This window comes from Amblyomma maculatum, chromosome 1 (genome assembly GCF_055883805.1).
Source record: "Amblyomma maculatum isolate TAMU_Amacu chromosome 1, ASM5588380v1, whole genome shotgun sequence".
NCBI lineage: Eukaryota > Metazoa > Arthropoda > Arachnida > Ixodida > Ixodidae > Amblyomma > Amblyomma maculatum.
The window spans coordinates 183,178,722-183,203,796 of NC_139344.1; the positions used below are offsets into that span (position 1 = coordinate 183,178,722).

Consider the following 25,075-nt stretch of genomic DNA (forward strand, 5'->3'; position numbering starts at 1 on the left):
GACAGCTTTCATTGCACAATGCAGCAATGCAGAACATCAACCTCGCATGCAAGAGAACCATGGTTTGATCCCGGTGCTGCACAATTCTCGACCGGATCAAAAAAAAATTCGCGTGTCGATGGAATTGCATAAAGAGGTTTGGGGTGCGTCCTGATGCCAGTGAACACCTCCGGCAATGCACTCCCTCACCAGAACAGGAGTTGGCCACCCTGCTGCAGTAATTGGCCGCAACCTCCCATGATTAGTCCTATAAAACCCCGGCCCTTAGTCACCAGCAGCTGGGGAGCAACTGACCACAGCGGCAGTCAGACCTGTGACGCAGCAGGGGGTGCAAAGAATCTCGGCTCCGCTGGATAGGCCACCACTGGAAACTGACCCTGGCAACGTTTAAACCAAGAACACTAGCTAGTGAAGCTAGTTTAGCAGTGCTGTTAGAGGAACTAGGGGGTATTAAATGGGATGTCATAGGGCTTGCTGAAATTAGGAGGCCGAATGAGGCATATATTGTACAGAAGGACGGGCATGTACTGTGTTATCGAGGTTTACCGGAGAGGCGAGAACTAGTAGTAGGTTTCCTTATCAATAAGTATATAGCTGGTAATATAGATGAACTCTCTAGCATTATTGAGAAGGTGGCAGGCATCGTAATTAAGCTTAATAAGTGGTATAAACTGAAGGTTGTACAGGCCTACGCCCCTACATGTAGTCACGATGACCAGGCATTGAAAGCTTCTAAGAAGATATAGAATCGGCAATGCAGAAAGGAAAGACTCAGTATACTGTACTAATGGGTGACTTCAATGCCAAGGTAGGGAAAAAGCAGCCAGTGGATAACTATGGCATTGGTTCTAGGAAGAGCAGGGGGAGTTACTAGTCGAGTTTGCAGAGCACAATAACTTAAGAATCACGAATACCTTCTTCAGCAAACGGAAGAACCGGAAGTGGACATGGAAAAGTCCTAATGGGGAGACTTTCTTTGGTTTGGTTTGTAGGGTGTAACATTCCAAAGAGACTCAGGAAATGGGAGATGCCGTAGTGGAGGACTCCGGAAATTTCGGCCACCTGGGGTTCTTTAACGTGCACTGACATCGCACAGCACATGGGTGCCTTCCGTTCTGCCTCCATCAAAAAGCAGCCGCTGAGGCCGGGATTCAATCCCGCATCCTTGGGAACAGTAGCCGAGCGCCGCAACCACTGCGCCAACCCAGTGGGGCTAACGGGGAGACTAAAAAATGAAATCGACTTCATACAGCGTTCTTAACCTCGCCATTATGCAGGATGGAGGTAATTGGGAAAGTGCAATGCAGTGACTAAAGGATGGTAAGGTCTCGAATCAGTCTAAATCTGAAGAGGGAACGAAACAGATTAGTAAGAAAGAAGTCCATCAACGAATTAGCAGTGAGGGGGAGGGCAAAAGAGTTCAGGATCTCGCTACAGAATAGATGTTCAGCTCTAACCGAGGATGACGACATTAGCCTAGAAGCAATGAACAATAATTTCGGAGATATCATTGCTGAGTGTGCTGCAGAAGTAGGCGGTAGGACAGTTAGAGAGGATACTGGTAAGCTGTCTAAGGAGACGAAAGATTTGATTAAGATTTAGTTTGTGGGGTTTAACGTCCCAAAGAGACTCAGGCTATGAGAGACACCATTGTAGAGGACTCCGGAAATTTCGACCACCTGGCGTGCACTGACATCGCACAGCACACGGGTGCCTTGCTTTTCGTCTCCATGAAAAAGCGGCCGCCGAGGCCGGGATTCGATCCCGCATCCTCAGTAGTTGAACGCCGTAAACACTGCGCCATCCCACGGGAAGATTTGATTAAGAAATGCCAAAGTATGAAAGTTTCCAATCCAGCAGACCAGATAGAATTGGTAACAATATCAAAGCTAATCAATAAGCGCAAAGTGGCTGATATAAGAAAGTATAACATGGAGAAAACTGAGAATGCTGTAAAGAACGGGGGAAGCCTCAAAGCAATGAAGAAGGAATTGGGCATAAGCAAAAATCAAATGTATGCGCTAAAGGACAAGGCGGGCAACGTCATCACGGATATGGACAAGATAGTCAAAGTAGCTGAGGAGTTCTATACTGATCTCTACAGTAGCCAAAGTAGTCAGGACCATAATGAGACGTTCCACCAGTGACGAAGGACAAGGTTAAGAAAGCGTTAGAAACTATGAAAAGGAGGAAAAAAGTTGGAGAGGATCAGGTAACTGAAGATTTGTTAAGAACGGAAGGGGGGGGGGGGGGGGGGGATATTACGCTAGGAAAACTGGCCACCCTGTAAACGTAATGCCTGGTGTCATCGACGGTACCGGAACCATGAAAAAATGGAAACATTATTTTAATTCCCAAGAAAGGGGACGCTAAGGACCTGAAAAATTGAAGAGCGATAAGCTTACTGTCTGTAACGTATAAAGTATTCACTAAGGTAATCGCTAATAGAATCAGGTCAACCTTAGACTGCAATCAAGCAGGTTTCCGGAAAGGGTACTCTACTATCGATCATATCCATACCATCAACCAGGTGATAGAAAAATGCTAGGAATATAACCAGCCCTTATACATAGCATTCAATGATTAAGAAAAAGCATTTGACTGAGTAGAAACCTCAGCAGTCATGCAGGCATTGCGAAATCAGGGTGTAGACGAGCCGTACATGAAAGTGCTGGAAGATATATATAGTGGTTGCACAGCAACCATAGTTCTGCATAAACAAAGAAACAAAATTGCCATTAAGAAAGGTGTTAGGCAAGGAGACACAACTGCGCCAGCACTATTCACAGCTTGCTTAGAGGTAGTACTGAGAGCCTTGGAATGGGAGCAGTTAGGGATAAGGGTAGATGGAGAATATCTTAGTAATCCGAGATTTGCTAACAACATTCCCTTGCCAAGTAACTCTGGGGATGAATTGCAAGGAATGATTGATAATCTAGACAGGAAAAGTAGAAAGGTAGGCTTGAAAATCAATATGCAAAAGAAAAAGGTAATGTTTAACAGCCTCGGGAAGGAACAGCAGTTTACGTTAGGTAGCGAAGCACTGGAAGTAGTAGGCGAATATGTCTACTTAGGACAGGTAGTAAGTGCAGATCCGGACCATGAAAGGAAAATAACAAGCAGAATAAGATTGGGATGGAGTGCATTTGTCAAGCACTCGCAGATTGTAACTAGCAGCTTACCGGTATCACTCAAGAGGAAAATATACAACACTTGCATCTTACCTGTACTCACCTATGGGGCTGAAACGTGTTGGTTAACAAAGAGGGTTCTACTTAAGTTGAGGACAACGCAGAGGGCTATGGAATGAAAAATGGTAGGGATAATGTTAAGAGATAGGAAGCGTGCAGAGTGGGTCAGAGAAATAATTCAAGTTACCGACATTCTAGTGGAAATCAAGGAGAAATGGGCACGAGCAGGACATGTAGTGCGAAGAGAGGATAACCGATGGTCGCTTAGGGTAACAAACTGGATTCCAAGGGAAGGAAAGCGTAGCAGGGGGCGGCAGAAAGTTAGGTGGGCGGATGAGGTCAGGAGCTCGCAGGGGTCAAGTGGATGCAGCTGCCACAGGGCCGGGCTACTTAGATGAATATGGGAGATGCCTTTGCCTTCCAGTGGGTATAGTCAGACTGATAATGATGACTGCACCAGACGAACTCATTTTCCATGACCCAAGCTTGAAGGAAGCACATGAAACGAGTGGGCATGTACTCGCACACAAATGTTGCTACTAGCACAAAGCGTCGCCAGCACAGCGGACAGTCCTGGCAGCCACCGGCCATCCTCCCCTGACATGCTTTAATGTGCACACACATCCCACTGTTCCCTCCCAAAGAACTACTGATCAATGTTCTTCCATTACCCACGGAACACTGACAAGTTTGCCACTAATTTTCCTTCAAGTGAGAAATAAACCTTCAGGTGGTAGTGTGCACCAAACCATACTGCTCCTCCTTTTTGTTCACCATCAGGTGATAAGCTCCATAATAAGAACATTTTTTTATTACAGCCAGGTGGTCGAAATTTTCATATCTGGCCAACTTTTAAGAGCTGTTTTCAAATCTAATGTTAACTCCTGACCACCTAATTCGGTTGAATCTTTGCAGAAAAATAAGAGAGTATGTTACCTATTTGACGTCAGTACAAGTATCACAAAGCAGTGAGCAATATGTCATTTCATTCATTGTGATGCCGCACTCTGCACAATGAGCATAAAGTGCTCTTTCTCGAGATTTTTTGAACATTAAAAAAATATTACTCTTTATGTTGTTTTTTGTTGGTGGAACTACAAAGCTTTTGCAAATTTATATCTGATTCACACAAACAATTGCAACCAAAAATAGCATAGCTGTATTTAGCAAATACTAAAGAACATCCATAGAAAATTTCCTAGTGACACAACATTGACAGGTGACGTAATGTCCTGCATAAGCAGTAATGTTGCTTGTGATTAACAAAGAGGGTTTTAACATTTTAGCAAGCATTTAAAGAGTGAATACAAGGTTTTTATAAAAAGCAAACTTGGGAAATGCTGCTTAAGCAGCAGCGAAGTACCGCCTTAGGATTCTCTTGCAGCATATGTAGGTGCCTTGTGTTGCCTCCGAATAGCGTCCCCGGTGCAAGCTTTCTTCGTCATGTGGGGACGATGGGGCTTAGCCTTAGCAGTTTCGTTCGCAGACATCCTTGAGACTCTCAGACCGTTATGTGCATTACTCGGTAAAATCAATTAGTAAGAAAGCAGGATACCAAGCTTCTCCACCTTGCTCAAAGCCTGTGTGTCCCTGACTGAACCACAGCACAGCAACCAGACAACACATAGTAAAGCAGCTATAAGCCAATGGCAGCGGTATTTACGAGTGGTGGTGCATTTGGGAACAAAAATTCTTCAATTTCTTCTTGAAAATTCTTGAACTTCTTTTTGCAAACTGTGATGCCGCAAAGTGGTAGGGACGATGTTTGAAATTCGTAGCCGTAATAAAAGCAGCTCAGTTCTGCCCCCAGGTGCGTCACCTCGTGTGCTCACTTCGCCTAAAATCGAAGCTAGGGTTGGTGGACATGAAAGAGGAATGGTTAAAAATAATAAATCAACAAAAACAATTTTTTTTTTTTTTTTTCATGCACGTCTCCCCTTAAGCTGTGCCTAGTCATTACTATGCAGCATCCCCGCATGCTTCTTAACTATTTGAAGATTGCAACTAAACCCAAGTCTACTGTGGCACACACCTTATGAACTGGGCCCAGGTCTTCACCTCCACACTGAACAGCCTTGTCAAGATATGCTATGCCCTCAGCAAGACCAGCCTCTTTCTCCATCTTAGGGGCCAATTCACATCGCTTGAATGTCACACGTGCAAGGCGCCATAACAGATCCGGGTCACCACAGTCCTTGTGCTGCAAGAGCATCTTGTATGATGCCTCATGGTCACCAGACTCATGCATGCGGTCAGCCTCCTGCTTTGCCCGCTCAACTGCAAAAAAAAAAAAAAAAAAAGTCAGCTAATCAACACATTTTATCATGCCTAGGCATTTACGTTTGGGAGGAGAGGTCATTCGGTCATGCAAGCATTGTGAGATTGGGGTGTAGATGAGCCATATATGAAAGTACTAAGATATCTATAGTGGACTTACAACAATCACAGTTTTCCGTAAGGAAAGCAATACTCAAATTACCATAACGAAAGGTGTTGCACAAGGAGACACAATCTCGCTAGTACTATTCACAGCTTGCTTAGAGGATGTATTCACAAACTTGGAATGGGAGCAGTTAGGGATAAGGGTTGATGGAGAATACTTCAGTAATCTGCGATTCACTGATCACATTAACTTGCCAAGTGCAGCAGATGTGTGCTAAACAAGAAAACTTGCCTAAATGAAAATGCCTCTTCACTGAATCAATTTCAAAACAAGTACTTGGTTTTCTGTAAGATCTGTGCTAAGTCATGCACTATAATCGAAAGTCCTTTGTGCGTCCAACATGGATATGAAACAGTAATTGAACACAGGCCATATTGATATCTCATCTTTGTCAATATCCAGAATCCAATCCATTGCACAATTTTTTTTTTTTCGCTTCAATGCCATTTTTAACTTCGTGTTCATTGCTCAAAGTTGTTTGTTGATTTTCACTTGCATACATGAAGTCTACAGTGAAGAAGCCTCCCCGTTATAGTTTTCTTGAAGGAACAATTATAGCTTGATTAGTTCTGCAATGAGTAGCCAGCAAGTAGCCCAATTATAATTCCGTAAGCAGTAGTTGGCAAGTATATTGTCAATTACTCATATTTCCTACCACTCACTCGAAAAATAAACGCACATTAGTGTCCACATTTCAATTCGGCCTTATATTAATTGCTTGCGTATTAGGTGCTCGCCATCTTTTTTGCATTTTTCAGTTTTCTCTCTGTGCGCGTCAAGACCTGCATCATACTTGCCAAGGTGAAGCGCAATTATAAGTGTTTTTCTTTTTTTTGCTCTGTACATCTACCATTTGATGCTAGTGAAGCATCCGCACTCAAGTGCCCGCTATGAACATATTCCTTCGTACCGTATTTACTCGCATAATGATCGCACCCCTGAATTTTGAGGTCAAAATTCCATTTTTTAAATTCCCCGCGTAATGATCGCACCCCGAACATGGAGCCGCCTGGTGGTTGATCTGCAGTCACCCCGCAGCGAATGCATTCCGACGAGTTCCCAACCTAGTCTAGTAACGTTGGAGTTCCTATGATTCCGTGCTTTGCGGCGTTCGCCATTTTGCAATTCGGCAGCGTCGTAGCGTGCTTTGTGTTTTTGTGCGAGTTTACGCCATTTCACCATGGGGCGGTATGCCAGTTACACCGCCGCGTTCAAGCTCAAGGCTGTCGACTATGCACTGGAGCATGGCAACCACGCTGCTGGTAGGCATTTCGGCGTGGACGAAATGAGGATACGCTATTGGAAGAAGCAGCGCGAGAAGCTGATGGCTACGAACAAGACACGGCGGGCTTTCCATGGACCCAAAACGGACAAGTTCCCTCGTGTTGAGGAGGCGGTCCTAGAATACGTGAGGGACCTGCGCAAGGATGGCTGTGCGGTGTCATTAGAAATGATACAGACGCAGGCGCGCACAACTGCCAGGAAGCTGGGAATCGCCGCAAAGGATTTCCGCGCTAGCTCCGGTTGGACGACTCGCTTTATGCGACGGAATGGACTTTCCCTGAGGCAGCGGACGTCGTTGTGCCAGCGGCTCCCAGCCACGTATGAAAGCAAAGTGATAGACTTCCATCACTTCGTCACTAGGCTTCGCGAAAAATGCGGTTACCTCACGCCGCAAATTGGAAACGCCGATCAAACTCCACTGACGTTCGACATGCCCTGGAATACAACTGTGAACGAGAAGGGTGCTCGGAGCGTCCTCGTGAAGACGTCTGGCGCAGAAAAACAGCGATGCACAGTCATGCTTGCTGTGACGGCCGACGGGCGGAAGCTGCCACCATACGTGATCTTCAAACGGAAGACTATTCCGAAGGGAAACTTTCCCCGTGGCATCCATATACGTGCACAGATGAAAGGGCGGATGACTGCAGACCTGATGGTCGACTGGATCAAGACTGTTTGGGGAAGAAGACCAGGAGTATTTCTGCTTCCCTCGCTTCTGTTTTTGGACAGTTTTAGGGGTCACCTTGTGGACAGCGTGCGTGCCAAGCTGAAAGAGCTGCGCACGGTCATTGCAGTCATTCCTGGCGGCCTGACTTCACTGCTGCAGCCTCTCGACATGTCTTTGAACAAACCGTTCAAGGACAACGTTTGACGACTTTATGCTGAGTGGATGGCGATGGGCCAGCATGATTTGACGCCGAGCGAAAAGATTAGAAGGCCATCCGTAGAGATGCTGTGCTCGTGGATCACAGAAGCGTGGAGCAGTATCCCCGACGAGGTAGTGGCTAAGAGTTTTAAGAAGACAGGCATATCTAACGCTTTGGATGGAACGGAAGATGACTTCCTGTAGGATTGTGAAGATGCTCCCAGCGACGACACTGCCGTTTCCGATGAGTCGTGCAGCAGTGAAAGCGAGGATGGCGAGGATTCAGACTTTGATTAGAGTACAGACAAAAAAAAATAAATGGGCATTGTGCACTCCATGTGATGCTTAATGTGCGTGTTTATTGCGAAGGTAAGCCTTACTCAGCTTTTATTTTTGGTTGTAATCGAGATATATGTTCTAAGACGTCTGACCTGCAACTTGTTTGCGTTTTCGGTGCTCAAACGTTTTTTGTAGAAAATTTACCCCGCGTAATGATCGCACCCCGAAATTTGCGTCAGTATTTAAAAAAAAAAAAGTGCAATCATTATGCAAGTAAATACGGTATGTGACAGGTTTAATTATTCATATTTTATCTGAAGTAATGCCCTAGCTGTACTTGACATTTCTTTTTTTTTTTTTTTTTCACCTTTACAGCTGGTTCACTCTTTGCTGAGCGGCACGTAAACAAATGTCCCCGATATATGCATTTGTTAATCCCTAACAAAGAATAAATCTTTGAGTCCCATATACGTTGTTTTTCTTTTTTCTTTTTACTGGTAAATACCGCAGTGCTTTAAATTAGTATGGTTATGAATAAATGTGTTTTGATCTCGCACTGTATTTGTCATTTCTATAAGCAGTGATTAGGGCACAGAAAGAACACAGATTAAGGAGATATATTACAAATTACTGAAGATTTAAGATAAACGTTATGTATTGATAAGCGCAAGCTGTAAAATGTAAGCAGGTGTTCGTAAATAAGGTTCATAAAAAATAAGGTGTTCCTAAAGAGGCCTTACAAAGCACAAAGCTTTTGATATGCATGTATACTGTTTTTCTCCGCGTATTAGTAGTGCTCCTCAGTAGCAGCCTTTCTTCCCTTATTGGAAGAACGAATGCTAAACACCATGCTTCGTTGGATACATTGAGCACAAATCTCTCATCTGGATGATTTATAGCTGTCCACAGGAAGAAGAAACGCTGAAAGTTTCAAATAGCGATTCAAACTTCTATCTTGCTACCTTCATTCCGCACACTGATGTTATACGTATGCCCCTCCTGCTTAGGCCGTATTGAATAAATAAATAAATAAAAACATTGCATACTGCTTTGAAGGAGTACCCAAGCGTGCAAGGCGCCTCCAGAGAGACTTGAAGAATTGCAAGGATCAGTTTAAGCACCTGGAATAAGTAGCCTCTTTATTAAATATCACACCAATTGTGTAGCGTGTGAAAATAGCTCTAAAGAGAACCGCGCCCCTCCTCTGTACCTCCACTACCCCCTCCGGCCGCTACTCGCCGAGTGGCGAAAGTAGCCTCCCTGCTGCAAGCCGCGCCCTCTCTCGGAAGTCGGTGGCTGTCACCGCGAAAGCTGCCGGCTCTATGGCACCGGTCATCACACTACCCAATATTCTAGAGCATTACAACACTGCCTTAAGAGAACATGTATTTATCACTCTTCAAAATTATGAACGTACCGCATAAATGGAAAAGAAGTATATGAAAAGCATCCTACCACAAATCGCCTATTATACTGAAATATGGAAGCTAGCAAAAACAGCTATGGCTAAAAGGAGTAAAGGAAGTAAACAGCAGAATGCTACGAGACCGAAAGCAGCTTAAACGAACAGAACACTAGAATTTAGGTCTCTAATTTTTTTCGGCGCAGTGGAAAGATTGATGTCTAAAATGTTCGATTCCATAATGGTTTTGTTAGAAACACTGTAGAAAATTTTTACCGAGAATTTTTCGATCAGTTCATGCGCCCGTTTTTATGTAATCCAATGCTGGAAACCATGAGCAGCGACTGTGATGACGACTGGTGGCCGACAAAAAAGACACACCGAAAACAAATATAACTTCCACTCTCCAGACAGTAATCAGAAATTTTTTCCGTAGAGTAGCGTCCTCTTCAGTTTCATGCTCAATGCTGTTACGGCACAATAACGCACACCTCGTCATCGCTCCATTCACGGAATTGCAAACACTGTGGCACCATCTAGTGGCAAAACCTGAAAGTGTACCTCTCGTGATGCGAAAGAAGGGGTGGTTTTTATTTAAGGACGCACTGAAGAGAGCGCAAAATATAAATTATGACAACGACTCCTAGAAGCAAAAAGAACAATGTACAGTTACGAAAATCAGCAAAATTTTGCTGAGATGTAGTCACGTGGGGTACTACACTAAAAGTAATTTTCAATGTGATTTTCAATGGCAAATTGAAATTGTAAAGCCTCTTTTCTTTGATATTGTAGTGCTCGATCTTTACTACATGAGGCAAGATCTTTTCATTTCCACCATAATGTCATGAAATATTTTGGCCAGTGTTCTGTCCCTTTGCACGGCTTTTCACAACTATCATCAATTTTAAATTTTTGTTTTGTACTGTGCACATATTAAAGAAACTTCTCACCAAGTTTGGTTGTCATCACCATAGTAAAAAAAATTTAAATCAATTTTTTTTGCAAGATGGGGTACACTGACCACCGAAAACGCCTATAGGGGAAACAACCCGGGCCAGGGGGCGCTGTGTCGCTCGGTGCACCAGCGCCCTCCATGGAGGCCTCCGCAAAACCTACACAAAGCGCGGCCGCATCTGCTTCGCGCTGCATTCAAGCATTTGTTTAAGTGCGCGCGCTGTTACTGCTCTCTTCCTCCAGTCGTTATTTTGTCCTCTGCAGGAAGGGGGCAAAAAAAAAAAAATACCACGATTAAATTATGACATGCTTTTTCGTACAACTTGTGTGGTAACGATAACGGGGTGGTTGTCAGCCCTTTTTGTAAAGTATCTTGTACCACTCGTATATCACACCGCTGTTGGTCCCTGGCGGTGCCGCAGAGTCTATTGCAAAACCGAGTCGGCCTGGAACAACAGATATGTCAATCGTTCTATCCTCATACGTGATCCTGCTTCAGGCGCTAAAAACTGTGCACTCGCTCGAGGAGATAAGTGAACTAGGGATTGCACGGAGTAGCTGTAGAACTAAGAAGACAGAGGTTTCCATGGAGAGATGTTCTCATTGGCATAGAAAGTCATCAGGCATTTTCTCGCTGTTCGTCTCGTGGAGAAAACTGCCGCAGGAATGGCATGCCTCGGCTTCTGGTGAATGACCCAGGTCGTTAGAAACCGGTGATTGTTAAAGGTAGATAGGTCATTGATTTCGGACAGCAGCACCGCAGCAGTGAACTTTCCCTGGCCGCTGGCGGCAAAAACCAAAGGGTAAAGTGGTGTGCTTCACGCCATTGTAAGGAACACGTCAAAAACACGTCAAGACTGGCACCATAGCGCCGGTGACATCCTGTGTAGTAGTCACCCCGCTGAAGCGAATGGGTTATCCTAGATGACAACGTTTAGTTTTGCTGACCTTGTTGGGGGTTTGCCTAAAACGTCTGTCCCCAAAAAGTTGAATGGGACCATTTCAAGTGAGCAGTCAAAGGGAAGCTCCCCAACCGGCGCCTGGAGCACTAGCCATTGTGTACATGCGTATCAATGATTCTCCATAAAAATGATGCAGCCTTCATTCTCTGAATAGCATGGACAAAGGCACAGGGGTTTCCGCATTATTCTTTACTCTCCCTTAACTTAACAATAAAAAAAGTGCCACCTCGGGTCCCTCAAAATACCAGTCACTTGCCTCTCGCCTTTCGGTAGCGAATCCGCGTTCATGTACTTTTTGTTTTATGTCGCAGAGCCTGCCAACAAGCGCTCTTTGAAAACAAGGTTTGCGGCAATCATTTTTCAGAACCTGAACCGGCACGCAGTGACGATAGTCTATCAGTTAATCATAATTTCTCTCTTTAAAAAGCACTAATAAAATCACGTTTCCAACTAGCCTCTTTATCAGCTGGGGAACCAAAAAAAGCAAAAATGAGAAACCCCACTGGCAAAGAGCACTGGCTTTGTGCACGTCTCTACGCGACTGTTCCCCTCCTCCTCATTCTCCTGCTCCATGTACACGTGCGGCTGCACCTGGCCTGGCTCTTGCGCGGGCGGGCTGTGCAGGCTCCACAGATGGCTGTGCACTGCGCGGCCACGGCTGCACGAAGGTTTTGACGCTTCTCTCCGCTCCATCAGGAAATCAGTGCTGGCGTTGCGGCATGAACACCAATTTCAAAGCCCAGCCGCATAGTGGGCAAGAAACTGTACACGGAGTGTATCCTCAATTTAGAATGCTTGTTTTTCGCAGTATCTAGCCAAAATAGACCTGCCATCGAGAGTACAGCAGACAGGTAAAAAGAAAAAAAAAATGAAATTTTGGGCCGTGGCAACAGAGGCTTGGCTGGTAAATCGAAATAAAAGCTTGGATTGACTGAAATGCAGCATGTAACCTTCGAATGCCATTTTCGCACCACTGGGAGCCTTTTTAACCAAAATACTCGACAAGCTGAAGATAAAAAATGGAGCCTAGACGAAGACGAATGCCCAGCAAGCAATCAAGCAAAGAATTTCGTGAGCAGAGACAAGGGTACTGGACAGCTGTAAAAAAAAGCAAATCGAAGCAATCACCACAAAGCAGTGTAGTGTTGAAAAAGATGGCCCATCATCGTATGCACCAGGTCAACTGAAAGCAATCACCCCAAAGCAGTGTCATGTTGAAATGATGGCCGATCATCGTATGCACCAGGTCACTATGATTTACTTTCTGGATTCCTAATTATTCTGCAAGATTAAAAAAAAAAAAAAGGAAAATGAAGTTCGGTCTTAGAGTGCTAATATTTGTACAAAATTGTCAAAGAGCCTGCAATTGGCCTTATCCTGCACAATGAACTACCCAGAAGTTATTTAAGAACAAGTGGTGAATACATTTTGATTAGTCTGAAGTGATAGTTTTCTTAAGCTCACACAATTAATTACTCATTACGACAGCTACATCTTTTATTCTATTTGTGATAAGGTAATTAACTTGGAATCTAGTCTAATAAGAGGAAATTAGGCCATCCCTGAAAATTTTATCAAAATTGGTGCAACAGTTCAAAAGCTGACCCTTTAGCCCCACATACCCCCTTAAGAAAAAATGCACAGGCTGTTCTAGCAGAAATTAAGAGGAAATGGATTTGGACAGGGCATCTAATAAGAGGGAGAGAGAGCAAAGGAGAACGAAGGAGCTAGGCAAGCGAGAAATTTGAGATTTGCAGGGCCCCTGGCATAATACAAGACAATGGAGATCACTTGAGTCCTCTGAACAGCAGTGCAGGGTACCTACGAAATCTATAAGAACAACCTAGTTTCATAGTTCTGGAAGAATAATTTCAGGTGTTAAATACCACTGTTCAACATAAGCTAATGAAAAATTCGAGAAACATTTCATTACGGCCAAATTACAAAGCGCAGAAATAAAGCCTCTAAGGAGGAACAGCTTTCCACCTTAACATACCTAAAATGGTTACAAAAAACTGAGGTCCGCTTTTCAAAGTGAAAAAATAAACATTAAGAGCAATTACTGTGACAAAATTTCTTTGGCTTAACCAATTTCCACTGAACATGACATCCCACTGTGTTCCTTACGACGACACGTGCATCTGAAGAACTGCTATTCACCATTAAATGAGCTCGGTCAATTTATTCCTTAATTGTTTACTGAATTAACCTTAAAACCCCTGTTGCATGCTCGACAAATATTTCTCACGGTGCAACAGCAAGCATCCTATTTGGAAATGGTGCTCACTACCAGCTGCATAACCAGAAAAAATTTGTTACCTACACAGCCTGCCTTTGACAAAATGAAGCTGCACTCTTTATGTACGCACAGATGCAAAACTGTTTCTAGATCACTTCGTTCATTTTTCTGAATTGCCCCGGGGGCATGGTGGTTAGTGCACTCAACTGCTTAGCCCATGGACTTGGGTGTGATCCTGGCTGTAGTGCCCATGTTTCATTGGAAGTGAAACACAAAGGACACCCACCTGTGCACTTTGCAATCCCAGTGCACATTAAAGAACACCAGGTGACCAGAATTATGGGGCCCTCCACTATGACGCCCCACATATGTTGCTTGAGAATGTTAAGGCTCCATATATCATACCGCACCTTTTCTGAATCTTTAATTCAGCTAATTTGAATGGGAAAAATCTACACAAGAAAAGCACCTATGCTGTGAGGCACACTGCAAGGAGGCTTGCTTCAGTCCTGAGCAATACAATTTGGCACTGGCATAAATTGCATCAAAACTAGATGAATGTCACCGCTTATTAACCAGCCTGCTGTCACACAATTTTCCAGTCTTACAAAAGTCTGCATATGAATGCAATCGCACCAAGGTTTTTATTAGTGATACAATATCCCGAGGCACGACAGGCGATATTTTGCTCTCGCCTTGTTTGTTTGAGTCCCTAAATATACCTGCATTCTTGTGTCCTCATTGCCCTAGTAACGTTTGGCTCTAAACATTATAACGCTAGTACTTTATACACCGACTCCGCCTGCAGTCATGGCACGGCAGCGGTATTTTACAGCGCGCAAAATAAAACAAATCAGGCGATTTTTTCACACTAAGTACGTACTTACCTTCAGACATGTTGAACAGTGCGAGCCCACACAGCAGAAAAACTTGCGGCACAAGAGCAGGCACCGTTCCTTGCCTCGCAGTAGCAGCCAGGGAACGCAAGCCCTAACGGAAGAAAGAAACTGATTTTTCACTATCGACCTTTCTAATCACTACACACGCTCGAGAGTTGCAAACAAGGCACGTGATGCACGCATGCACGGTACGGCTCCAAGCGGTGCGGACAGCGGTATGTCACCGCCCACAGTTACAAGCAATGCGAACACGGGCACCGTAATGCTACGTTCAAAGGGCGATCCGAGATAGCGAAACTGTCCGACTGGCTGATGTAAGGCCTAATTTCGGACAGCAATTAGTGCAATTGTTTTTTTTTTTCTTTTACTTACTAAAAAAGCAGCACAACGGCGTACCCAACGGCTAAAAAAACACTTCCTTGAGCGCCGCTGTGCACACTTTATCATGGCTACTTCTAGAAAATCAACATGTACCTGAAATTTTGTTGACAAGCCAGCCGGCCGCACTCTCAAACCGATTACAAACGGCGCGAACCCATGTCTCAAGCTCCACAACCGCGCTCGGTAGCTCATTTTTAGCCGAGCATTTGCTTTGCTTAGCGTCCTATCTGAACACCAACCAGCAATACAACAACGCATCATGAATCGACCTTGCATCATCGGTTACATCACCGTTAGTCTCCATTTCTTGCACAAACTTAAATCATCAGCGACATCTTAAAACCAACGTCAAAACAAAAAAGAAGAAAAAAAAAAGAGTTGGAATACGCGCGACAAATTAAAACTTACTTAAAACAATCGAGCTGAAACTGTGATCTGCCGAAGTCCAGGCAGTCCAGGTTCAGCAGTCTCGTGGTTACTTTCGGTTTCGCATTCCAGCTCGGAAACTAATATGCAGAGCAAATCAAGATAACGGGGCGACTACTGCATGCAAGCCAGAAAAACGCAGTTTGAAAACAAACGTTCGCCAGCTGGGTAAAGGATTGTAATAAGTTTGGTACAACGATCGCCGAAGCGCACGCAGGCGTTCCTTCTTGGCGACTGCAACACACTTGCTATCAGTCGCTGCAAAATATTGCGCAGTAGCCTAATCGTAAAAACAGCATTACGGATCTACGCTTCTGCCGTACATCCTCAGAAAGGAAAAACCGGAGCTTAAATGCTTCGTTAAACAAGGTGTTAAGACGGTTCTGGTAACGCACATTCAGCAACAATCGCACTTAGCGAAATTCTGACGAAACGTCCACACGACACGCCTGCATGCGACACAAAGTAGAGTCACTTGATTTCCATCGCACTAAAGGAATGACAGAGCCCAAGAAAAAAATAGTTTATTCTTTGCTGCAACACTTCGTTACTTACTTGCTTAACTTGTTTGTGTGCTGCATGCGTATACAACTCACTTCAGACACTGCACGAGCTAAACCATGCCACCACGCCTACATGCCGCGAGACTGGAACAGACCTCGCCCTAGTTGCGGTGCCCGTCCTACAGTCCGTTCACCATCCCACAGGGCTAGACACTATAACAACGGGGCGACGATTGCGATCCAGGATCAATCGAGAGTCGCGTGTTTTCTTCCGGCTACGTGGGGAACAAATACATCCCTTCCCGCTGCAGAGCTTCGGCTTCGATGTGGACACTCGTTTTTCGGGGTAAGTAACAATCACTGAAGACTTCGAGGAACACTAAACATCGAAATTTCTGTTCACTCTTGTTAAGGAGGTCTACTTTATCTGCTTGTTGCTCGAGTGCACATCATTTCCACCAGAATGAACGCGAAAAACCCGCTGCGGTCTGCACGCGACCCAGTCTTTGACCCAAAAGCGAACTGCTGACCGGGATGGCAACAATGGCATGGCACGTGCTTGACGTTATGAAAACGCTGAATGTGATGGGCGCTAGTTAACATCAGTGTGTTGATCATAGCGGACAGCAAAGTGAGCACACTGGTTGTGTATTCGCCAGCAAACGTACTGAGGACCGTATACGATTGGGCGTGCTGCGCATAAACGCGACTTGTGCAGAATGGCCGATCACCCAAGCGCACCAAGGGCAAACTTTCTGCATAACGACCGATCCCCTTGTAGGCAGCCTTGCCGACTGGACAACGAAGTCGGATTACAACGTGCGCGTATACGCTATGAAAAATGGCGTCGATACAAGCTATGCTGAAGACCTACTGACATGCTCTGAACATGCACACTATGTAGACCTGCAGTGCCCCAGCCACGAAATGGAGTGTAATCTCCTTAAAAGAAAAAAAACACAAGGCCAGTACAAAACTTGTCCGCGGCCCTCAACAGCCGCGTGTTACACTCCCAGGTTTTTACAACAGAGATGCTGAAGCATGTTTCAATAAACATGCTGCCAGCAGAGGCTTCAAGTCATCAGTATTAAACAGAAGGAACAACTGCAACTAGTTTTCTTTATTCAGTGTTACAATGAGCAGCATAAATGATGCATAAATGTCGCAAACTTTTATTTAGATTACAATCAGCACAGGTCGGTCCTTGCAGTGGCCGTAGTTAGGCTGCAGGTGAACGTCAGAGCTACAAGAAAGTCTGCTTAAACTTGTGCAACTGCCAAGAACACTAGCAGTGTGTTGGAAATGCAGCTGCCAAGGATTTGCAGAAGCAAGACACGCAACAGCAAGTGGTGAAAATTGATGTTCCCTTTATTTATAAGAGGCCAGGCAGCTTTGTGCCTGTGTTCTCCAACAAGCTGGAGTTCTTTATTTTACACCATGAAAACATCAATGAGGCCCCTTGTCCCTTGCTGAACAGTGATGGTCCATATGGTATTGAAAGGAAGCACAATAAAATGCCTTATCTACCATGCTATTTATGAAGTTCTTTTTACTTCAGTGGTAAGGGGGAAAAAAATGCCACACAGACACAGGAAAGTGGTGAAAATAAAAATAGCTGAATGGGAACCAACAGCAACCTGTGAGTGCAGATACAGCACCAGTCTGTGCTGCAACAGCAAAAAGGAAGCTGAAGTATCAATAGCGTGGCATCCCACCTCCAGGCCTGCCTGCAGACATCATGGGTCTCTGGACTTGGGTGCCCATCAAGGGGTGCCGCATGGCCCCAGGAGTACCACCTGAACCTCTCAGCAAAGGAGGTGGCTGTTGATACTGCTGCCCCCCACGACCTCCAAAGCTGTTGTTAATTCCAGGGGCACTTCCGCCATATGCTTCACTATCTCCATAACCATAGCCTGACGATGGCTTGGCAGGTTGCTGACTGCTAAGTGCGGGTGATGTCCCAGAAGAATTAGCACTGCTTAGAGTCTTCAGCAGATTGCTACCATTATGAATCAGGTTGTCAAGAGCCTTCTGCACACTTGGATTGTCAAAGTTAATGTAAGTGGAAGTGGAAACATCGCTTGCTGGAGCTGCTGGCGGTGCCTTCTGTTGTGGCTGTACAGGTGTCGGCAGAGGTGCTTGCTTCACAACAGTGGTTGGACTTATAGGCCCTGGCTGACCAATCATGCTAAGAATTCGTTGCTGCAGTTCTTGTTGTGTTGGCTTCTCTTCCTCTGCAACAGATAAAGGTTGAGACAGTTGCCACACTGCTTTCTACACAAACAAATTTATAACATTGTCAGCTAATGAAAAGACATCACACACTGCACTTACAAAAAAAGCAAACAGACAAAAAAGATCTGCACTATAATGACCTCTATCTAGTGCATGTTTTAGTGGTATACCATAGCTTAAAAATTATTTTCAAACGCTATCCTCAGAGTATACCATAACTTCTCACAACTCAAGCAAAACATTAAAAAATCCACTCAAGAAGTGGCGGTGCAATAGATGGCCCATGGACTCTAAACCTGACAGTGGAGGATGCAACCTAACACCTCCATACATAGCACTGCTGTGCCAATGGATCACTGATGCATGGAATGCAATACTGGCCGCCACGGTGTGCAGGAGCATCTGGAACTAGTAGCTGCTTGGATGAATCAGAAGATCTATCACGGCAGTGACAAAGCCTCGAAAAGCGGTGAATGTAGTGAACCAGACGTCCCAGTGACAGAATATCTTTTTTTATATTGAAGGTCGCAATTAAAGGTGCAGGTTAAACTGGTCATACAAACCTATGCCAGACACAGGGAAGATGGCAACACACTTCCTTCCCAGCCCAGCACTTCCAAAGTACACACTCATAGTAGTTTACTTGAAAACACCAAGTCATTATACTCCACTGGAGAACAAAGCCACATTGGCCATGTAACCCTGAGCTCACCTTTCTTCATCCCTTTGTACTCACGATGGTAGTTAACACAAGATTTCAGTTACTATCGGGAATGTACAATGTTAATCGTGGCCCAGTAAAGTTCTTATGCATGCTGTATGTTCTGTGGCTACAGGAAAAAAATTGAGTGGTGCATGTCATGTCTACTAGCATCAAATGGATATACAGCATCCTTAGCAGCAAGTGATGCCTAATTTGAAGTTAGTGTTTGCAGAGAAACAGAGCACAATGATGAACAATAACTACACACAAAACATGTGCACACTAGTCCCACCAAAACTACCTGCATGCTATGCCACCAAGTTTACTCCAACTTCTTAACAAGCTTAACTTCTTGATCCCAAGGTAAAATTGAACAGGTATTATTACATATTTCCTATAACATTTAAACATTAAAATCTTCAATAACCTCCATAAAGCAGGTTCACATGCGATGTGGACCAAAAAAAAAAAATGGTTTATGGCATGACTAACAAACAATTCTTGATATCATGCGGCAGGATGAGCAAGGCAAAGGCAGGCCAACAGCCACTTTATTCCTAATTAAGAATGCAAGACAAGAGTACAAAAACTTCTGCGGCTCTCTTCCCACTCGCCATAGAAATTTTAAGTTATTTTTCTATATTAAGCATGAAATGCAACCAAATTTGGCATAGACAATTTTTTATGCTGATTTAAGAGCTGCAACACCCTTGTAAAATCATAACAGGGACATTAAAAAAAGCAGTAAATGCACCAGTTTTTGTTGTCAGCGTGTCTGCAAATATATGAAAACATGCAACCAAGCTATCAGTCTACTTTTTTTAAGTGCCTAGTTATCTTAAACATAAAAGTTAAAGTTTACAATGCATATTTACATGCCAATAGTTGTGACAAAAATAGATTTCAAAAGCTGTTTACAATGATCAACGTGGTTCTCCAACTGCTCCAAAAATGTGCACTCATCAAGTGCCGCTCAAAGCGTCGCACAGTGAAACCTCTTATGAGGTTTAGGCTGCCTGCGAGAGGACACTGCCGCTGTCGTGTTGCACTGTGAAGGATGCCTGGGAGGCTCATTTTTGAGTAGTTCCGTTTTGATGCTACCGAAGTGTGCATGCAACAAAGAAAGCATTGATGGGAATGCGAAAAGCAGCCATTGTCATGCGGTTCTGGTCTACAATGCATTGCCCAATTTTTAATCAATGAAATTTACTGTAATGCTATTGTTCTTTTTAGCTTTCTTCAGGCCAATCTTTTTTTGAATACTGTGAAGTTAACATTAGCAAACTTCTTACTGTATTTTACTGTACATCACAATAACTTGTCCAGAGCACAGCCAATGCAAGGAACGTTAAGGCATGTTTTAGAATTTATGCAACACAGACATGCAGTGATGCTACTGACAAAACACGATTTAGAGATATTTTGGAGCACTAAAATTTCCAACTGCTCCAAGTATTTAGGAGCAAGCGAATCGTTCAATCAATCATCGTTCAAACATTATGTCTGACTAATTGGTCCTTTAATGACACAGCACAAGCAGCTGTCTGGAAATAATGCTACCATGTAGGAGCATCCATAAAAAGCAGACATTTCTGGAGTAGTGGAAGAACCACACAGACACAAGTGCGGCAGAAACGCAATGGGCGTACAAAACATTGCGTAGCTATGATCTTTGATTGAAAGGTACTGCCGCTGCGGGCTAGCGCAAATGGCACGAGCACATCAAAGGTGCGTGGTCAGCTTCGCTGCATGCCGTTCAGGTTTGAGTTTTATTTTGATGTTCACTTAGAGTGCAAATCGTACCTGCTACATTCTACCCCGGGTCCAGCCTTTAGCCCTTCCGATGGTTGCACCAAGCCCCGAGATGTTTCAAACCCACCTAAATGCTATCGCAAATCACGAAAACGAAATCAAGCTGTTTGGTGCCCCAGCACTGTACACCATGCTATGGTTGCACAGGCTATCTTTTAGCTCAAAGTTTGTCGTACATTTCTTTGTTGGCCTCTACGGTCGCAATTTCGGAACTCTGACAAAAATGGAAAGCAATAAGAGCGGTTGCTAGGAAACTATCGGCGCAGTGCACAGGGGTTGTAATTTCATCCCTTTGTAATGTCACCGATGCTTGGATCGGTCCTGCCAGTTTAGCAGCACTGGCACTTTTCTTCATTTCATCAAATTTTCTTTTGTCTCCTTCAGTCACAGTTGCCAAAGTTCAATGGACATGCATGTACCCATGACGCTTCGCCGGCTATGCACACACATATCGACCTCTGCGTATAGCCAAGCCATAGCCAAGCAAAATGTTCATAGGCAAACAGAAATCAAAAGTTTTTTTTTTTTTTTTTTTTTTTTTCTGCGCAAAGTTTACTGCATGGCCTAGAATGGTACTAGAAATTAATAGACGCAATTTGTCGTCTATGGAGCAGGATGGTGCAAGGAAATCCTTATGACATGTTCTGGCGCAAACGCTACAACTCTGTGTCCATAATTGCAAGGTATTCAGCACAAAACAGCCAAACACAAGAAAGAGGACACTATGAGTGCTTACTCCAACTGTTTAATCAGGTGAAAGCAGTTCACATAACAGCCTTGCTGGCTAATGCGCGCGCGTACAAGGTATCAAAGGGATGGCATCACTCGTATCAAAGCATGCATGACAGAAATGTTTCCTCAGCCAGTAGACTGTATGCGGGCCTTGCCTTTCTGTTCTGCAAAGGCAGTCCAAGTGTGCACATCGCTGAGCAGCACTGTTTGTCTTCTGCATGTTCTTATTAAGAAGTGGGCCCTCTGTAGTAGAAAGAACCTGGCAGCATCTAGGTCGATTTTGGAATGGACTGTCGTTTGAGCCAAAAGTCCCAAAGCACTCCAAAAGAGCAGGCCCTGGTCTAACAGTCTGGTCAGGAGTCTTCTCTTTCTGAGTTAGCAGAACAACTTCTCTGATTTTATGAAAGGTATTGGTGATCCTTGGGTGGTTGAACCAGGTGGTCACGGTATAGAAAAGGAGACTGAGGGCAATCTTAGGAACTTCTCTGTAGTCAGAGTCAGCTTGGGTGACATAGATTTTGAGGAGATAAAAGCAAGGCATCTGCCAAGATGTCAAGGTGTTACTGGTCATGCGGAGGAAGCCCAGTACAACTGCTAGCCTCGAGGTCGGCTTAGACAATACCAGGTTGTGCATGCCGCCAACCCAAAAACTGATGGCAGCACAGCAAAACAGTACAGAGGGAGGATCTTCTACCAAAACTGTGCTCCAGACAAAATTCATGTTAGAAGGGCCAGCTCAAGGCAAGCGTGTAGGAAGTGTGACCATGAAGAAGCTAATATTTAGCTAACCCATTGCCTAGTGTAGCCTTTTTTTCTTTTTTTTTTTCATCTAGCAGAAGTTTTGAGATAGAGAATGTGTCCAATACCACCACCAGAGTTAAATGGGCCAATCTAGGCACAGCAGGCCATTAGAAAAATTTTATATAAATAAAAAAGGAGCAAAGTTTAACAATAATACCAATTAATAAGAGCCAAGTCTATACTAAAATGTCAGGTGCATCAACAAAACATGCACTGTCCTAACCCTTTTATTGGGTTCTGACCAGAGTTTGCATTGCAAGAGCAATGCTAGGCTCCACAAAGCTTGAGTGCCCAGCATTACAGCTTATCATTAGTGCAACAATTATATCACAACTGCATCTTCTTCACAACACTAAGCTTGACTGAGGGAGGGGAAGCAAGTTATTGTTTCTGTCACCCTAAGGAAGCTTTATAGAAGCCAGTGTATTTAATCCAGGCTTTTGATGGCTCCAATAAAAGTCCCTAAAACTGACATACCCAACTGCCCCAGAAACAAAAAAGCTAACAAACATCATGTGTGCACTATTGCGAAGTATTGGTCCCTTTTAAAGAAAAAGCAACAGACAGCTATTCATACAACCTTTCAAGACAGAAAAAAGTAGACGAGTACAGCACCTAAAAACCATTAATTTCCATATGAGTGCCAGCACGCTCTTTACAAACTGCGACTTTACTACACAAGAGGTGGAGCATTCAGCAGGCCAACAGATGAAATAGCACGGTGAAATACTGGGCCTTGAAATTGGAGTTTCCAAAGGAGATGGGGGAAAAGAGCTCTCTTCAAGTAGCACAATTTTCATTTGTGTCATTTCTTAACTATATAATAAAGCTGATAGCCATGTACCAGAGTACTAACCCACATCAACAATTTGAAGCAGACCAGTTGCACTCTACTTGTAACTGCGAATGTATGCTCGCGACTCAGATTGCTAATCGGCACTGAAACTACTAAATAATGTTTAGCTGCTCTAAATTACGGTTTCCAATGAAATAAGGAAACGTTGATCATATTATTAAATGCAATTAAGCGGTGATGGTAAGCAGTGTATACTATGCTGTCCTCATACGAGTGCACAGGGCTCTCCATTAAAAAGAACCAAGTTTTAACACAGTGCCCGGGTAAATAGTGGGAGTAACTATATTATCCAACGTGAGTGGAAAGTTGGCTGCAGAAGGCTTGCTTAAAGCCATGGTATCGTTTCTTGTGCAGAAAATTTGGCAAGCTTGATAAGCTCTAAGCTGTGTTTCCTTTCCCTAGATTCCTTATACAGGAAATGGTCTGCGCTCGGTCAAGTTAGTATCTGTTAGCACCTCAAGCATCCTTTTTTATGGATCTTTGCCTCATCGATTTGCAACATATTTACATCGGGTTTGGCTGTCGCTGGTGACTACGTGCAGAACAAATATTGACCCAGTGATGTATCCTGTACCCCTAGCATTAGTACCACCTCATCGATTTGCAACATATTTACATCGGGTTTGGCTGTCGCTGGTGACTACGTGCAGAACAAATATTGACCCAGTGATGTATCTTGTACCCCTAGCATTAGTACCACCACTTAGCAGATAAAACAGGGGGACCCTATCAGTTAGGAATTGCGGGGCGACAATGTGCACTAACAGAATGCTGTGCTGAAAGGGCGAGAGGTGCAGCTCTCATTCTAAACATGCGCACTCCTGCCCCACCCCACTAACAACGCAGCCTACTCAGATGGTGCCAGTTGTGTGCTTAAAGACGAAAACCAGCTTCGCCACGGATGCAGAAATGACGCGATGAGATGCTTCTCACAACAGCCTGTCTTTGGTTCCCGGCTTTTTGGGAGTAAAGGTGGCAAGTAAACAGTTCTTAGAGTGCGACATCATGGGTCACTGGCCACCAGTGTTGTCAAAAAAACCTGCATGGCCATAACCCTGCACATTAAGCAATGATGATGCTGGTACAACAAAGTAAAGGTATAGTGCTGATTTGATGCCCTCCCTTCAATGATTAGAGAGAAAAGGCACCTGCCCCCATGCGCACACCTATGGCTGTCTTGTGAGCCATGAACAGATCTGCACGAATGCGTTTCCCACGCTTATGTTGAGTTCCAATAAGAGATCCAGATCAAATTTTTCTACTCTAGTGGGAGAAACTGTATTTACATGGCAGAATTGGAGTGTGAATGGTCTGTTCCACTGACAGCTTGGCATCAGGTGTTATCCCGGATCGCTCTGTGAAGCAGTGATATTAGCTCCACCGAAATCTGAGGATTTGCCCAGAAACCTGCACATTCTTGCTTCCACTTTTACTCCCTCTCACAACCAGCTACACTCCCTTTATGTCGCCAATACATGGTGGCCCGAGCAGCAATGGACGACAGGGATGCAGTCTTCACTTGCTGACATTCAAGGGGCAAACTTTTACTGCAAAATTTTTATGATGATAAGTCTTGCGTGGCAGGCTGCCAAGAAATCATCGAAAAAGGAGCCAGCGCTGCTGGTGCGCGTCAGTGGGTCAAGCAGAGCGTGTAGTCATTGCAACGAGGCTGTATAAACACTATCATTACTCGAAGTGGCTGCTGTTGGCAAATGACATTGTTATGACATACGACAGAATAGCACACATATTAACAGAACAGTAAAAAGCACGGTGGGTAGCTACATCTTACCTGTATGTTGTAACAACCAAGAAAAGTACTGCCTGACTATCAGCCACAATGTATGTTGGCTGTTGCCACAAGAGTGTTAATATACTCGTTGCAAGTTGTTTATCTTCCACATTAGCCTTTGAAGGGCTTTCATGTGAGCTATACACGATTCTCAACATTGTTCATGCACGCTCTGGAGACAGCAACGCGGATAAAATGTCCCAGCCAGCATGGCAACATAGCAGGGCACATCTATTCACATTCAAACGTTGCAAATGCTTGCGCAATAATATTTGCAAGAATCAGTTTACCTTATCTGCATCACAACGAGCGGACG

The 25,075-nt window shown here is 44.2% G+C and overlaps 2 protein-coding genes across 4 annotated transcripts in view; both read right to left on the minus strand.

Annotated features, from left to right (window-relative positions):
• Positions 1-14,609, minus strand: part of LOC146205075 (regulator of microtubule dynamics protein 1-like) — a 112,492-nt gene extending 97,883 nt beyond the window's left edge. The window contains exons 1-2 of the mRNA XM_084589761.1: positions 14,507-14,609; positions 5,224-5,468 (exon numbers count right to left, since the gene is read on the minus strand). Coding sequence (XP_084445887.1) covers positions 5,224-5,468; positions 14,507-14,516 — 255 coding nt within the window. The 5' untranslated portion in view covers positions 14,517-14,609. The remainder of the gene's footprint in view (positions 1-5,223; positions 5,469-14,506) is intronic.
• Positions 14,610-17,175: 2,566 nt separating this feature from the next.
• The window catches only part of Neos (nuclear receptor coactivator protein neosin), a 105,038-nt gene continuing 97,138 nt past the window's right edge, over positions 17,176-25,075 (minus strand). For all 3 annotated transcript variants that reach the window (XM_084589758.1, XM_084589760.1, XM_084589759.1), the window contains one exon: positions 17,176-18,062. In XM_084589758.1, the coding sequence (XP_084445884.1) occupies positions 17,524-18,062 (539 nt within the window). In that variant the 3' untranslated portion in view covers positions 17,176-17,523. The remainder of the gene's footprint in view (positions 18,063-25,075) is intronic.